The 15,352-nt window shown below is 40.8% G+C and overlaps 1 protein-coding gene across 28 annotated transcripts in view; it reads right to left on the bottom strand.

The window, feature by feature from the left end:
- Nucleotides 1-15,352, bottom strand: part of Celf2 (CUGBP Elav-like family member 2) — an 860,969-nt gene that overhangs the window by 41,994 nt on the left and 803,623 nt on the right. For all 28 annotated transcript variants that reach the window (XM_060372818.1, XM_060372830.1, XM_060372809.1 and 25 more), the window contains one exon: nucleotides 5,185-5,319. In XM_060372818.1, coding sequence (XP_060228801.1) covers nucleotides 5,185-5,319 — 135 coding nt within the window. The remainder of the gene's footprint in view (nucleotides 1-5,184; nucleotides 5,320-15,352) is intronic.

Consider the following 15,352-nt stretch of genomic DNA (forward strand, 5'->3'; position numbering starts at 1 on the left):
TAGCAGGACAGGTCAGTGATGACGTTCACCTGTGGACTCCCGAGCTTCAGATAGACGCATCTCTAAGTGTCTTCTATCTGTCTCTCTGGGCTTTAGCATAGGCCCATAAGGCACTGCTTGGGGGAAATGTAGGGTCTAACACATTTGAATACACTGGCATACACACTGAAAGGCTCACAGGGTGGCTCAGAGATCTATGAATTGCTTTCTACATCGCGCAGGCTCTCTGTTGATGCAGATACAGACACATTTAAGACAACAGAGCCTCCTACAAACCGAAAGGCTGCAGGATAACCCCTAGGGACAATCTTCATATCTTGTTATACATGCAGCTGCCTGAATAACGCATGTGAACATGGACAGCATCATTCATTACTCTCTGAAGAGGGCAGAACAGGGAAAGGGTCTGACTCACATGAGAACACCTCCTCTAACCTCAGTTGCTCCAGCAGGTCACATCAATATTTCCCTGGAACTTTGAGACTTCAAGGAGACCAAAGATATTGAGAAAGACTGCCAAGAATTTAAAGGGAGAACTCTTTGAAGAGCCAACAGTGGGAATGGAGAAACGCTTCCTGGCATTTTAAAATGTCTTATGCTATTGAAAGAAATTATCCATTATCTTGAAGTGTGCACTTGACTGAGTCTGCACTTAGAGAAACATTTGGAGAATTTTAAAACATCTTTTTCTTAAGGAAAAAAAAAAAAGAAGAAAGAAAACAGGAGGCCAGTGAAATAATACAGTAGATAAGTGCAGTATTAGGTTTTAGACAGAAAATGCTTAAGAAAAGTTCACATATGGAGAAATTAATGCTATTTTCCATGTTCTGAATATTACTAGACAAGAGACCTCTGTATACACATTGTAGGAGACAAATATTACTGCCTTTAATAGCTAGCTATCTGCTGGACATACACTTTGTATCTTTCTATAAAAACAAACACATTTCTCAAAAACAGGTTCAAAACTGGGTAATAAGAAATGACCCAAGAATTAATTAACTAAATAGAAGACTGAAGTAAATAAAGAAAAAATTATCCTATCAAAATAAAAGAAACACGATTAAATTAGGCTCCAAAGACCCATGAGGAACTCATAAAAGGAATAATATGCACTTACCTGCTTTTTATTCTTTCATGATTTAATTTCTAATTTTATTCACTACTATCTGATAATTGCATGAAACACTTTATTCTAACCACGGGCAATTTAAACTATTTTAATTTTTATTTCAAGGCCATGAGACAAAGGAACCTATTTATTGCTTAAGGGGATTTTTTTAAAACAAAAATTAAAGCTTAATCTTTCATGTTTTAAAGCCAAGACTATTTAAAATCATTTATAATAATGCTGTAGGGAGACTTTTTCTCAGTATGCAAAATTGAAAAGATAAATTTACAATTATGAAAAAAATTAATAGTTTGGGGATTAAATTGTCCCTTTCCTTTGTAGATGAATTTGTCTGGAACTTACGAGACATATTTAAACACAGGGTAAATTTAAACCTGGTGTAGAAGTGAGAAGATGAGGCTTCATGTATTTTACAGTATGGCTGTTCATGGTATAGACAGTAAGCCCACTTTACTCGCATTTTAAAAAATGTGTAACAGCACTAGTCCTGTGATGGATCCTAACACTATTTTATAATTGATCATCCTGATAAAGAAGAGAGTCAAGAATGTTACTAATATTACCAACCACATTTTCTACATCTCTGACAAAGTCCCTGATGGAACTTAGCCAAACACATTTACTTTTACACTAAAAAATAAAAAAAAATAGTTTTTCCTTATAAGATTTAAATAGTTTTGCTGCCACACTTAAAGGTTCTAATGGAATCCTGGCTTTTATGCAGAGCATTCTCTAGGAGGGAAAATCCGCTTTTGGTCATCCTGAAGTGCATGCTGCTTCAAGAAGGCAGGGAAGGACACATGGCTAATGGGACATTTTGACCACAGAGCAGGATGAAGGCAAATGTGAAATGTTTTCATATAATTAAGATTGCCTTCTGGCAAGCAGACCATCTTCCTAGTCTGAGCACCCTTCACTTCAAGTTCAAAGATAAAGGCGCCCACGGGTTTCCTCTATTCTTGCCTAGAGCTGCCTGTGCACTGTGTCCTCTTAGTTGAGTAGATCATGTGTTGAGTGTATTCCTCTCTATCCTAACTGCTTTTTTAATGTAGGTAATAATTTGAATTAAAATAAAAACTATCAAAAGGAAAAATAAAGAAGGTTCAAATAAAATTCATAGCTAGGCATGGTGGCATATGCATTTAATCCAGCACATGGGAGGCAGAGGCAGGTCAGCTCTGTGAGTTCCAGGCCAGCCAAGGACATACAGGGAGACCTTGTCTCAAAACCCCAAAAGCACAATACAAAATAAAAAACTCATGATTTTCAAAATACTGGATGGAACAGCATTAGGGTTCGTATGTGAAATACCTCCTCTGGGCTCATACATTGAGAGCATGCCCTCTAGCTAGTGCCATAACTTTCTAAGCCTGCAGTAACTTCTGGAGTTGAGATCTACCTAGAGGAAGCAGGTCACTGAGGGTGCATTGTTAAAAGCTGTGTCTTGCCAAGGTCGCCTTCTGTATTTTGTCTTTACTTCCTGTTGCCATTAGGCAAAGAGACTTCTCAGCTCTCACTAACGCTGAGGTTTCTTGTGATGGGCATAAACACAGGGCCAAATGACAGGGGACTAAACTGAAACTAAGCTAAGCAGGTTAGGTCAAGCATTCAGCCTTTCTGCCACCGTGATGGGAGAGCTAACACAAATGGCCATGGATCCACTAACATGGGCCTCTGTTCTTTTCTTTTCTCTTTTTTTTTCTCTTTTTCTTTTTTGAGACAGGTTCACTATTTTCTCTGGCTGTCTTAGAACCCACTATATACCCCAGGCTGGCCTGGTCTTACAGAGGTGCAAGTCACAGAGCTCTATCTGCCACTGCCTCCTCAAGTGCTGAAATTAAAGGTATGAGAACACATACCCAGTTAAGCCTTACTGTTCCCCCCGCCCCCATTCCTGGAAGTGATACTATCCTTGCTAGTTTACTATTCAAGCTCCCCCCTCCTGGAACCTGTCCTTTTCTGACGACTACATGGGTTCTTTCCTTCCATTCTGGCTTTGGTACAAATGCTACCTTCTGATAGAGGCTGACTTTGTTCAGATCCTTCACTGTAAACCTTATTCTGTTCTATCAGTAGCAACAGCCTTATCTAAATTAACAGTTTGTTCTTTATTTTCTGAGGTCTCTCCTGAAAGACATGAAGACTCCTAAGTATTATGTATTTCTGGCTTACACGCCATACTTCTCCATACAAAGGCAGTATCTAGCATTGTAATATACCTTATAAATATTATTTACTGAATTATAATGTTTTCACACTAATATATTTTAAGGAAATCACTGTTGTTTTCATAAGGGAGAAACTAATGTCAGAGATGTTTGTGATGCTTGATACTGTCAGCTCAACATGATCTAGGATCCCTTACTAGACAAACCTTTAGCTGTGTCTGTGAGGCTAGTTCCAGAGATAGTTCCCCGAAGAGGGAAGACCTACCCTGAATGTGGGTTATACCACACCCTGATCTGGAGGAGCCGCCAAATGAAGAGGAGAAAGTGAGCCGAGCTCCAGCTTCATCTTGTGCTTCAGACTGTAGAAGCAAATGTGACCAGCAGCCTCAGGGCCCTGCAGCTGTCACTTCCCAACCATGATGGACTTGAACCCTTGAACTGTGAGCAAAATAAAACTTTTTCTCCACTTAAGTTGTTTTGTCAGAATAAGATAAGTAGTTAATATAGGGTCATTTAAGGATTTATTCAGATGCATTTGTGCATCAAATTAAAGATATAATTTCTTGAAAAAAAATGTCAAAGGTTGATTTTCCAGGAGTACTATTTATTCCATAAAATGAAGCCCATACAGAGTAATGGTGTATTTTAAAAACACTTGAAAGAATTAAATCACCATAGTTATGGGCTGTTGTCTACAAATTTTAGCACATTAAGGATAAATCCAGGAGATTCTCATAAACATTGCTCTCTAGATAAACAATGTTGTATCCACGGCCTAATTTTCCCTTTAGTTTTACAGGTTCAATGGACATGCTTTATTGCTTCTTGAAGTCAGAATTCTCGAGAAAGCTGGTGGGTTATATGTGGTAGCTTTCATTTCCTATTTTACTTGCACAATTACAATAAAGTTCTGCCACGATTTAGCTAATCATCTGGACACAGGTGAAAGAAGGGCATAGGATTTTCAAGAAGATAGAAGTAAGATAGTCCAAGTCCACTCCCTTATAGGTTACAGAGGAGGAGAGGGGATTATTGGCCCATACAGCTTAGAGACGGAAGACAATCCAACAGTCTTTTTTTTTTTTTTTTTTCTTTTTTTAAAAATAAAGAAAAAAAATCATGGTAACTAAGCAAACACATTAGGTCTTTCTTGTACAAAAAAGAAAAATGGTACTAGCCCTTGAATAAGGCAACAAAATTTCTAGGGGGAAAAAAAAAGACATTCAATTACATGCCCAGAGCGTGACCATAAATAAAAGACACATGTCCTTCACTACATCATGAATTTTAAACTCAAAGGTTCAGGATAGATTTGGTGTGAAATTCAGCACTAAAAAGATCAGAGAGTTTGAGAATCGGTGGAAAATTCTTAAATTTTTTTCCCTTTAAGGGAATAGGACACAAAGGCAGGATCATAAGACTGAAGGTGGCTATAATAATACCCAAGGAAACTTTTGTAAAAATAAAGGATGTAAATTCTTTTCATTGAAAACTTTTCTCATTTTATCTTTGGAAAATAAAACACACGCATACAAATTTCTTCCTAAGAAAGTATGAACTAGACTGGAGAGATGGGGCAGTGGTCAGGAGCCCTGGCTGTTCTTTCAAAGGACCTGGGTTCAATTCCCAGCACTCACGTGGCCATCTGTAACTCCAATTCCAGTAGACCCAACACCCTCACATAGACATACAAGCAGGCAAAACACCATCTAATTAAAAATAAGTAAATATTAAAAAGCAGGAACTAAAATAAACCAGACCCCCTGTGCAGGTTTTCCTTACTTTGTCCTGGACACATCTAACCTCATCCCTTGCCTCTGGGTGCATGAAAACTTGTATCTTTGTCGCGTATCATGTGAAGGAAGAGTAAGGCGTTCCACTCACCGGGACTTGTGAGGGCTCCCAGGGCACTGCTTGTGGTAGAGAGAGGGTTTGCGTTAGTGCTGGTGGCTGAGGTTTGAGCGGCAGCCGCAGCGGCAGCCAGTGTTGCCAGATTCTGTAATTGTAAAGCATTCATGCCTAGAGAGGGAAAGAAAGGTGCTGTTAGCCACAGGCACAAGTTTCTAAATCGAAATTGAGTGCACACACACACACACACCCCATCTAATCCCTTGTTGCCTCAGGGCATGTGTGATGTATCTTGAACAGGAACTGGGTTATGTGTCTCACAGGACACCTCCTTTGAGTTTTAGTGGTATCACTTTTCACTGCTAGAGGTGGACTACTAAGAAGGGGTACTTGCGCCATAGCCAGTACTGAGCAGACGCAGCTCAATGGGGACACTGTCTATCCTAACTTAGGGCTGTCTTCTCTCAATGCTGTGAAGGTAATTATGTAAGTTAAGAGAGTATTCTGTATTAACTCGCCAGGGTAATGGAGACTGGCAACCTCTATCTATTACATAGCTGTCATGAAAATGGTGAGATGTGGTCATAAGTGGCTGCAGGACGAGTAATGGTGTAAACTCCACATTCCGTAACAGGTTCACAGATATTACAGAGGAGTTATAGCTCATTGCTTAAAATTTCCTGCTCTGAATCTGACTGACACAGGTTCTAATCTTGGCTTTGTCATTTTTCCAGATATGTGGATATAGACAAATTACTCAGCCTCTTCATTTCTTGGTGGCCAGGCCAACTGGACCTGAATGCAGGGAGTTAGGCAAATAAATATGCAGAATGCAAATTACTCTAGCATGATCTAAGTATCCACTGAATGTTAGTGGTTACAGTTGTCACTGGCCCTGAATGTCTCCAGATTTATCTTATCATCTCCACAGTGGGAACTCAATACAGACGAACAGAAATTGGCAGTGCCTTAAATCACTTGAAGCGTATTTGCACTGATGCCAAGCCAGATGACCTGAGATCTATTCTCAAGGCCCCATGATGGAAGGAGAGAACGATCCTACAAGCTGTCCTTGATCTACACGTGTACGTGATAGACAGATAGACAGATGTAACACACACGCTAAACCTACGGCCAACATATTTTTTATTAGAATGAATTTATGATTAGTGAAAGTTAAGAAACAAAATGAAAATAAAAAATGGAAGAGTGTAGGATAGGCTGAGAGATCTTGGGCCAGGTTTGGAGATTGGGTTCCAGCCTGCTGCCTTTGCTGTTTATTATTTCAACATCCTTTTCCCCCTCACTCCTTATTTCTCAAGTCACAGGTTCTTCAAATACCTCAGGTATTTCCCCGTGATTCTCTTCACAGTAAGTAAAGGCAACAATGTATCTCTTCTTACATATAAGACTTAAATAGAAGATTCTATATATAGAGAGATTGGAGTCAAGTAATCAGCTTAATTTTAAATTTTCATAACTCAAATTCAAATACTCAATAACTATCTCTTCAACAGATTTGATCTGTTTAAGAAGAGCGGACTGGTAATGGTCCATATGTGCTGGGGGGAAGGGAGATAAGATTTTCTAGCAACATTCCTAAGCAGACTGGCAGCCACCAGTATATAGCTCACTGGCTGAGTACATAACTAGGCCTGGCTGCTGAGCCCTAGAAATAGCACTGCTTCTGTGTGCTCCTTTGCTTTGCCTCCTGATTTGAAAAGTAGCTCTTAAGGGTTTTGCTATAAAATAAGTTCTCATTATGTCCCAAATCACATCCGCCCCTCCTTAAGGAGCCATTGGGCTTGTTGGGTTGTGGTAAAAACCAAAACAGCCACCCACTTCTTTGGTGTCAACGCATAGAAGCACAATGTGGAATGTGTGAAATCAGGTGATCAAATGTGCTTGCGAGTGAAGCTCTCTCTTTGTCTCTCTGATAATGGTCAAACAGTGGCATATTTATATTAGAAACACTGTGGGTATTATGAAGCACTGGACTAAGTTTTCAGTTTCACTTTAGCAAAGTGGTAGTACAAATATGGGAATTATTTGTCTTTAGCGAATGCCCACTCAGACCAAAAAAAGGCTGTACTTCTTTAAAGCTACATGAACATGCTTCATGCTGAAGTGTGACGAGAACACCTGGCCTGTGAGTGATATTGCAAAGAGTGGGGCCTACTGCATAGATCCATCTGTCCCTTCTTGTGACTAATGGGCCCTCTAATGTTCTACTGATGTGAACCAGATGACCACACTACATCACCAACAGACAGATGGGCATATAAGAAAAGGATTTAGCACTGAAATGAAAACCTATACCATGCATTTGGTACCAATTATTAACAGACCATTATTAAAGGCTCAGGTCCGAGGGTCATTTTCCAGTACATCTGTGACTCTCAGAGTAAGGGACAAGCATAGTACTGGAGCCAGTGTCAGAAGTCTGTATCAGTTGGCCTGGCTGGGTATGTCCAATGGGTTAGCAACATCAAGCCTTGTCTAACGCCTTGAGAATACCTCTCTGAGGCCATGAGCACTGGATCCTGCCATACCTCACTGCTTCATTCTGACCACTACTCAGTTTGCATCTAACACAGCCTCTTTCTGTGTGTTATCTACAAACTGCTTTACTTATTTTGTATCCTACTTAGACACCATTTGTATATAATTCTTACTTTTATAACAAAATATTAAAGTTTTTGAAGATTCTATCTCACTCGAGCCTACCCAAACACACAGAGACACAGGCACAGATACACACATGCATGCTCTCTCTCGTGCGCACACACAAGGGTGGGTAGGGGGTGGGAGAATGAATACGTGGTATGTCATAGACTTTATTAAAATTATGGGCTGTTCTTCAAAGTGCTATTAAGAGTGCTGTCTATACAGCTAATCATGTTTTTAGCTCTCCCCATTCGTAATTCTTTGGTACTTTTTATCAGTATCAAATGTTCACAGTTTTCTTCAATGATTAGCTAATCAAATGTATACTTGTTAGATACATTCTTTACCATATACACCTTACATACTGACATTCATTACAGGTCTTGGAGCCAAGGTGACAACAGTGAGGCTCTCCCTGTATGAACTAAGGGTGAGGGTACGTGACCTTCCTCATATCCCCTTCACATGTGTACCGCCTGACAGAGTCTACGCCATCCTCTTCAACCTTTTCTTGTTGATAGCTAGAAAGGCCAGGGAGAATGACTGGCTCTAGGACACCACTGTGGGGGATGGCTAACAAGGTTCAAAGATCATTCTGCAAAGCAAAGACAAGCTACTGGCAAAGCTAGCCAAGCTGAGTAGCAGAGCATTGTAATCCTCAGCATCTGAGTGATTTGAGGAAAAAGGAAGGGGGCAGAGTCAGGCAGACTGTATTTGCCTAATCTCTCCACCCCCTCATCCATATAACTAAGCAGTACCTACTAGCCATGCTGGGACAGTCTCTGTGCAGAACACAGAGAATAAATGGACAAGGAAAACTGGTCCCAAAGAGCCTGCTGGGCACTAGAGTAGGGAGAAACCAGTGACCGAAGCTCACTGGTTCTCGGAAACAAGCCCACCCTCAACCACATTATCACCAAAGCCTTTGATCTGATGGAGTTGAGAGAGCAGGACAGGAAACACTGGTCAGTGGAGAAGTGGGGAATTACTGCCTTTCCCTGTCATGGAAAGGCACATCCTATTCTAAAACATAAGCATTCAGTATCATGGGGGCAATAGGGATAAGACAGCTTACCTGCTGATTTCCTAGGACTAGGCCCTCATGGTCCCTACATTCCTGGTTTCTCAGTGCAGCCCTGGCAAGAACATCCTATCCTTTATCCTTAACTTCTCTTTCTAGTACCTGCGATGTACTAGATTCTGTGTTGGTAACAAATGCACTGTTTACCAGAGCAGTGTGGGCCTGGAGAAGTGTGCAGGCTCTGCTCTGATAGGACCTGGATGCAAACTCAGCTGTCTCACTGTTTCTAACCCCAGCTATCTGGAGTAAACTGGATAACTGCTTGTTCCTTGGGATCCCCAACTACAGTATAATTCAAATAGAATCTATTTTCTGAGAATCAGTACATGTAAAGACCAAAAACGTGACCTTGGATAGAGCTTGGTTTAAATAGTAAGTTCTCTTAACTTCAACTAGCAAAACAGCAGTGTTATCTCAGGCAAAGACTGTGAGAATGAGGGCAAAGCAGCTGCCACATGCTTCTCAGGGCTTTGTGTGTGGTCTCAGTACTCGTAACAAAATACGGTGTATACACTACTACTGGTGGACAGGCCACAGATCGAGGGGACTGAAGTATGAAGAGGTCAAAGGGGAAGAGTGGCACAGCATAAAAATTCAAAGGAAATTTGGCAGGGGCACTAGAACTTCCCTGCTCCCCCATGTTTATCTACAGTGGTCTCGTTAACCTCCAATATAATCTAAGGCAACTAAAGCTGTCTGGTGAATCATTTGCATCTGTTATAATCCAGTGCAAGTCCTGCTTGGTAGCAATGCCAGGCTTTAGAGATACGCTTCACAACACGTGCTCTCAGATGGATGTCAGATACCTGTCATTCAGGGTAACCTTGTTTTATTAGTAGCAGAGAACCAGGTAACCAACAGTAACCATTTTATAACTTGTACTACATCATCTTTCTGGATCAGTTATTTTATTTCTTAATTTGATCTCTTTTTTTTTCCATTCATCTTACCTTGTTTACTCCATGTCAGACACAACAGATCACCAACAAATCAGTGGCTGTAGTTGCCTCAGATGGGTATCTGTGGTCCCCTTTTCAATACTAAATCTGCTACATACTCTTTTTCCCACACAGCTGGACATCCACTGATGGGGTTCAGTCGGTGTATGAACCCCCTAATGTTTATTTAAAAAGTGTTTTTGTTATGTGTGATCTTTTCCTATGAAAGACCCCAGAAAATTGTATATATAACCTTAGACTTACCGAGATAACTGAAAACAACAACAACAAACAAACAAAAAACAAAAGCAAAATAACCAACATCCTGGCAGAAAACAATTGAGTGAAATTTCAGTGATTATGTGATATGAGAAATCAAGAAGAAATTAGAGCCAAGGAGTGACAGAAAAAAAAAAAAGAAAAGGAAAACGATCCTCTTATTCAGTATTAACACACACACACACACACACACACGAAACAGAAGAAGCCCACAAAGCCAGTCTGTGTACAGCTGAACAGAGGACACAGCAGAGGCGGAAGCTAGGCAATGCCACAGAACAGCCCCGAAGCCTGAGGAGAGCTTGCCTTGATCTTGCTTTGGCTGTGTTCTCACAGCTAAACAGAGATGCACAGCAGGTCAGCACAGAATAGTGCTTCTCCCTCCTCTCAATCTGACACAGACCAGACACCTCTTCTTCTGGTCATCTGTCATTTATATAATGGTTATGATCCTAGGAGCAGTAGAAGGAACTTGGGAAACTTTTACTGGGCCTGGTGCTTCTCAACCCTTCACTGACAACACATACCCCTGGTGACAGGTTTGTGCTCATTCTACCACAAATAGGTACCTGGCTGGGGTGTTCTCACTCAGACATCTGATTTATTATCTCTTCTTCCTTAGGGCCAGCTGTTTGTAGAAAAGGTAATGGCTCCATGTCAGGAAGCAGGTGGGGCAGGCTCATTCTGCTTCCCATGCTCACCAGATTTTTCCCACTGCTGGAAGCTGCTTCCCACCCACAGCTGTTCTGATGGGAATGTAAACTCTGTCCTCCCTTTAGAAACTCTGCCTTGTTCTTGGTGGGCCTAAGTCAACAGCTAGGGCTCCTCCGGAGTCTTGCATGGTCTCTGCTTCCAGGCATGTGGAATTCACACTTTTGCTTCCTTTCATGTCTTCCTGCAGCAAGGAGCGCTCCTGTCTTTCCTTTTCTCTGGGTCCCTGCAGTAGGCCCTTCTTCCCACCCCCACTCAGACTTTCTCTTTCACCATGAAAGGGCACCAGACTGGAAGGCGCCTGTCACCCTTCTTGGAAGCTGGCTCTGGCTTGGCAAACAACTTTTCTGAGATGAAAAATGGCCACATTTAACTTCTGCTCAGTGGATACCTCTCAAACTAAGGCAATTTGGTGACTAGACATGCAAAACACTTAAGTTTTAGGAAATCTGAAAGTGAGTTACTATGATGATGGCAAAAGGAAACAAGTTGGGAGTAAGGAGATTCAAGTTTTCATTCACTATATAAGAAAAAAATCCTCAAAAATGAAGAAATTATGTACGAAACAGATGCACAATATTCCTACTTGAAACTTAAGATTAAAAAAATATTTATAAGGAGAAGGGCATGAAAATTTAATTTAATGTTCACCTTAGGTAATTTTGTGTCTTATTGTTCATGGCAATTATCATAAATCTGCATATCAATAAGTGAGAACAGATGTCAGTTGTTACAAGTGCTTGCCAATCAGGTCTGTTAAAAAGTGACAGATGGGTGGTTATAGAACATTCTCATAAGGCCTATTAGCACATTCACAGGAAGTGTCTGTGGTGTGGACTGCTGGAGACTCAGGGAAGAACACAGGGTCTTTGTAGGCCTATGAGCACACTTCATGCTGGGAGCTGCTCCAGCCGAAGCTTCTCAGACTGCCCAGACACTGCTTTTGCAAGCCCTCTCCACTTGTGAAAGACAGGCTCAGAGAACCTTCTCAGAGACTGGATTTTAAATTCACAAAAGGAAAGGTATTTTGTTGTTTTACGTAAATGTTTCACAATTGTTACTTTCAAAATTTAGAGTGGACTTCTAGAAGGGAATTATAGTCATTATAATCAGATTCAAAATGAAGCAGTTCCACTCTATTCCTCAGTAGGTAATTTCTCTTCATCGATAGCTTCAAATCTTTACGATTTATTATGGATTTCTGATTCTTGGGGTAGGATATAGTTCAGTTGGTGGAGTATTTGCCTATCATGTGCAGAACCCCAGGTTCCACACCCAGCATCACAGTTGTGGTGGTGCACTTTGAAGGAAAGAGGCAGGAGGGTCATGAGGTCAAGGCCATTCTCTTCTTAATGTATTTTTTTATTTATTACAATTAATTCACTTTGTATCCCAGCTGTAGCGCTCTCCCTAGTCCCCTCCCAAGCCCAACTTCCCTCCCTCTTCTCCTCCTATGCCCCTTTCCCAGTCCACTGGGAGGGGAGGTCCTCCTCCCCTTCCATCTGACCCTAGCCTATCAGGTCTCATCAGGACCACTGCATTGTCTTCCTCTGTGGCCTAGCAAGGCTGCTTCCCCCTCAGGGGGAGGTGATCAAAGAGCCAGGCATTGAGTTCATATCAGAGACAGCCCCTGTTCCCCTTACTAAGGAACCAACTTGGCACTGAGCTGCCATGGGCTACATCTGTGCAGGGGTTCTAGGTTATTTCCATGCATGGTCCTTGGTTGGAGTATCAGTTTCAGAAAGGACCCTTGGGCTCAGATTTTTTGGATCTGTTGCTCTCCTTGTGGAGCTCCTGTCCCCTCCAGGTCTTTCTATCTCCCCCTTTTTTCATAAGATTCCCTGCACTCTGCCTAAAGTTTGGCCACGAGTCTCAGCATCTACTTTAATACTCTGCTGGCCAGATGTCCCTCAGTTGAGAATGGATACAGAAATTGTGGTACATTTATTCAATGGAATAATACTCAGCAATTAAAAAGTAGGAAATCATGAAATTTGCAGGCAAATGGTGGGAACTAGATAGAAAAGATCATCCTGAGTGAGGTATCCCAGAAGCAGAAAGACACACATGGTATATACTCACCAGTGGGGATTAGACACATAATACAGGATAAACATACTAAAGCCTGTACACCTAAAGAAGCTAAGCATGAAAGAGGACCCTGGGGAAGATGCTCAATCCTTATTCAGAAAGGCAAATGGGATGGAAATTGGAAGAGGGAGAAAACAGGGAACAGGACAGAAGCCTACCACAGAGGGCCTCTGAAAGACTCCATCCTGCAGGGTATCAGAGCAGATACTGAGACGTAAGGTCATTCTTGGGTTATATACTTATGAATTTGAGGGTAGCCTGGATGAGAAACTGTCTTAAAAAGAAAAGAAAAGAAAAGAACTTGTTCTAGAAAAATACTCTTGTTTGACTTACACAGCCTTAATAAATTGGAAACAAATGAAGCGAGGCAGTTTCCTGTCTGCTCTGAGCAGCTACTTCTTTAGCAGCTGCTGGTCTCTACTATCAACTGGGATTTGTCATTTGCCCTTAGGCCATCTGTGTAGGCACATCACTGGAGCTTGTGTTTACGCCGACATACCTGACTTGGCTGAGACACAGTGCGGATTCATAAGCTGGATGGTGACAGGCAGCACAGGTTTTGGATCAGATTTACTGATCCAAAATTTTTGAAATATGGATTCATACCCACTAGCTTAATGACGTGGGTTAGGTTTGTTAGCTCTTCTTCTAAGCCTCACCTGTTACATGGCATGGTAACAGTCTCATTTTAATAAAGTGCCATTTGAGAGGTCTGTGTCCTAATCTACACCACACCACTTAATGGTTCTGGCTGTGATCTCTATGTAATTTAGTTAACTATTTCATACTTCTGTTTTTCCCACTGCAATGTGGTAAAGAGGTGATATATATAATTTCAATACTCTTGAAATTGTGTGATATTCTAAGGATCTAGGTTAAGTGCAAATGTGAAGTGTTACTCCTATTCGCTCATTAAATAGTATTCTAAGGTGCCACAGTAGCCATGAAAAAGTTAAAAGGCCAAAAGGATACTTGGCCCTTGTTCTTTTCGCCTTCACTTCATATACATGCTCTTGGGACAGATGCAGATCCCATACTTCTCAAATTTCAAAAATTCATTGAACAAATAATGAAGGAAAGTAAAATATCAATATGTTTCTGTTAGAAGTTTTCAAAAAGAAAATAAGATCAATTTCCTTTCAGAAAGCACAGTATGTATACATAAAAGGGGTTAGCTCATGAAGATTTGCTCCTAAATCCAATTCTGCTGTAAAATTGAGTATTTAGTACAAGTTCCTTTTATAGAAATCATAAAAACATTTGTAGTTTCAAAGGAAAATGGTTAAGATTTTTTGAAGTAAACATATAGTTGATGTATGGCTACAGTATAAAGTATAGCTCACTCTAGCCTTCTTTTAAACAGTCCTGGAGTGGCTTTGTTAGGAAAGAGTGGGAAGACGTACAGTAGGAGACATGGCCACCACATGCAGCTTGATGGGGTTAGTAAAGGAAAGCTACCAGATGCTCTGAACCACAAAAGGAGTTTCCTTATTTCAACCGGTCTTCAGGGGGTGGTGGGAAGTCTGACATCACAGGATTTAGCATGGCTTAGTGTAAGTGCCGAGATGCAGGCATTAGCTAGTACTTTAAACTTAACTCGCAGTATCAAGGGGATGGTGGTACGAGGATACTGTATAGCATAGCTTTTTAACTATCCCAGGAACAGTTGAGGTGTATGTGATTTCTGCAACTAACAGAAAAAGGCAGCTAGCTACAGGGTTTATGGTCTAAGAATCAGATTTTACTGATGCAATTACTTACGTCAGCTAAAATTTATTTTTTTTCTGTTTTTTTTTTTTGCCTTTGTTCTCTCTTCAAATGAAATGTTTTGCTCATATAAATAAACCATTTTTAAATCTCTGTCTCCTGCAAGACTATTATGCTTTGAAAGCTGTTTGTAACTAAACAGTATTGTTTTACAAAATGTTTCACAGTCTTTGGCAGTATGAGTTGTATATTTTCTCACTTTTACTATGTCAGAATATCAGTGTACCCTGTAACTTGTTTTATATTAGACAAACTATTTCCAAACTCCCAGAAATGCACTTTTGAAAGTAATAACAATGGTTTTTATGGTGATTTTCAGTTTATGTGTTCAGCTAAAGCTAAGTTTTATAACTAAAAAACTGGGCTGCATTGGGAATGCATCCAAGATACAAATTTATATCTATCAATTCACAAGCTGATTTTCACCCATCTATGCAGAAATAGTTGCTAGCACCTTTACAGGAGGACAGAACAGGTGTCGACATACACTATGGGCCAGGCCTTGCTCTCCAGGACTCGACCATGGCCTCCAGCACTGAGGAGTCTGAGGTGTTCAGGGACACTCTGGTAAGTTGGAGAGTTATGGAGTGGGTGGTTGGAATGAGAATGGCTCACATAGGCTCATATATTTGAATGTCTGGCTCCTAGCTGGTGGACTATTTAAGGAGGA

This window comes from Meriones unguiculatus, chromosome 19, assembly GCF_030254825.1.
Source record: "Meriones unguiculatus strain TT.TT164.6M chromosome 19, Bangor_MerUng_6.1, whole genome shotgun sequence".
Taxonomy (NCBI): domain Eukaryota; kingdom Metazoa; phylum Chordata; class Mammalia; order Rodentia; family Muridae; genus Meriones; species Meriones unguiculatus.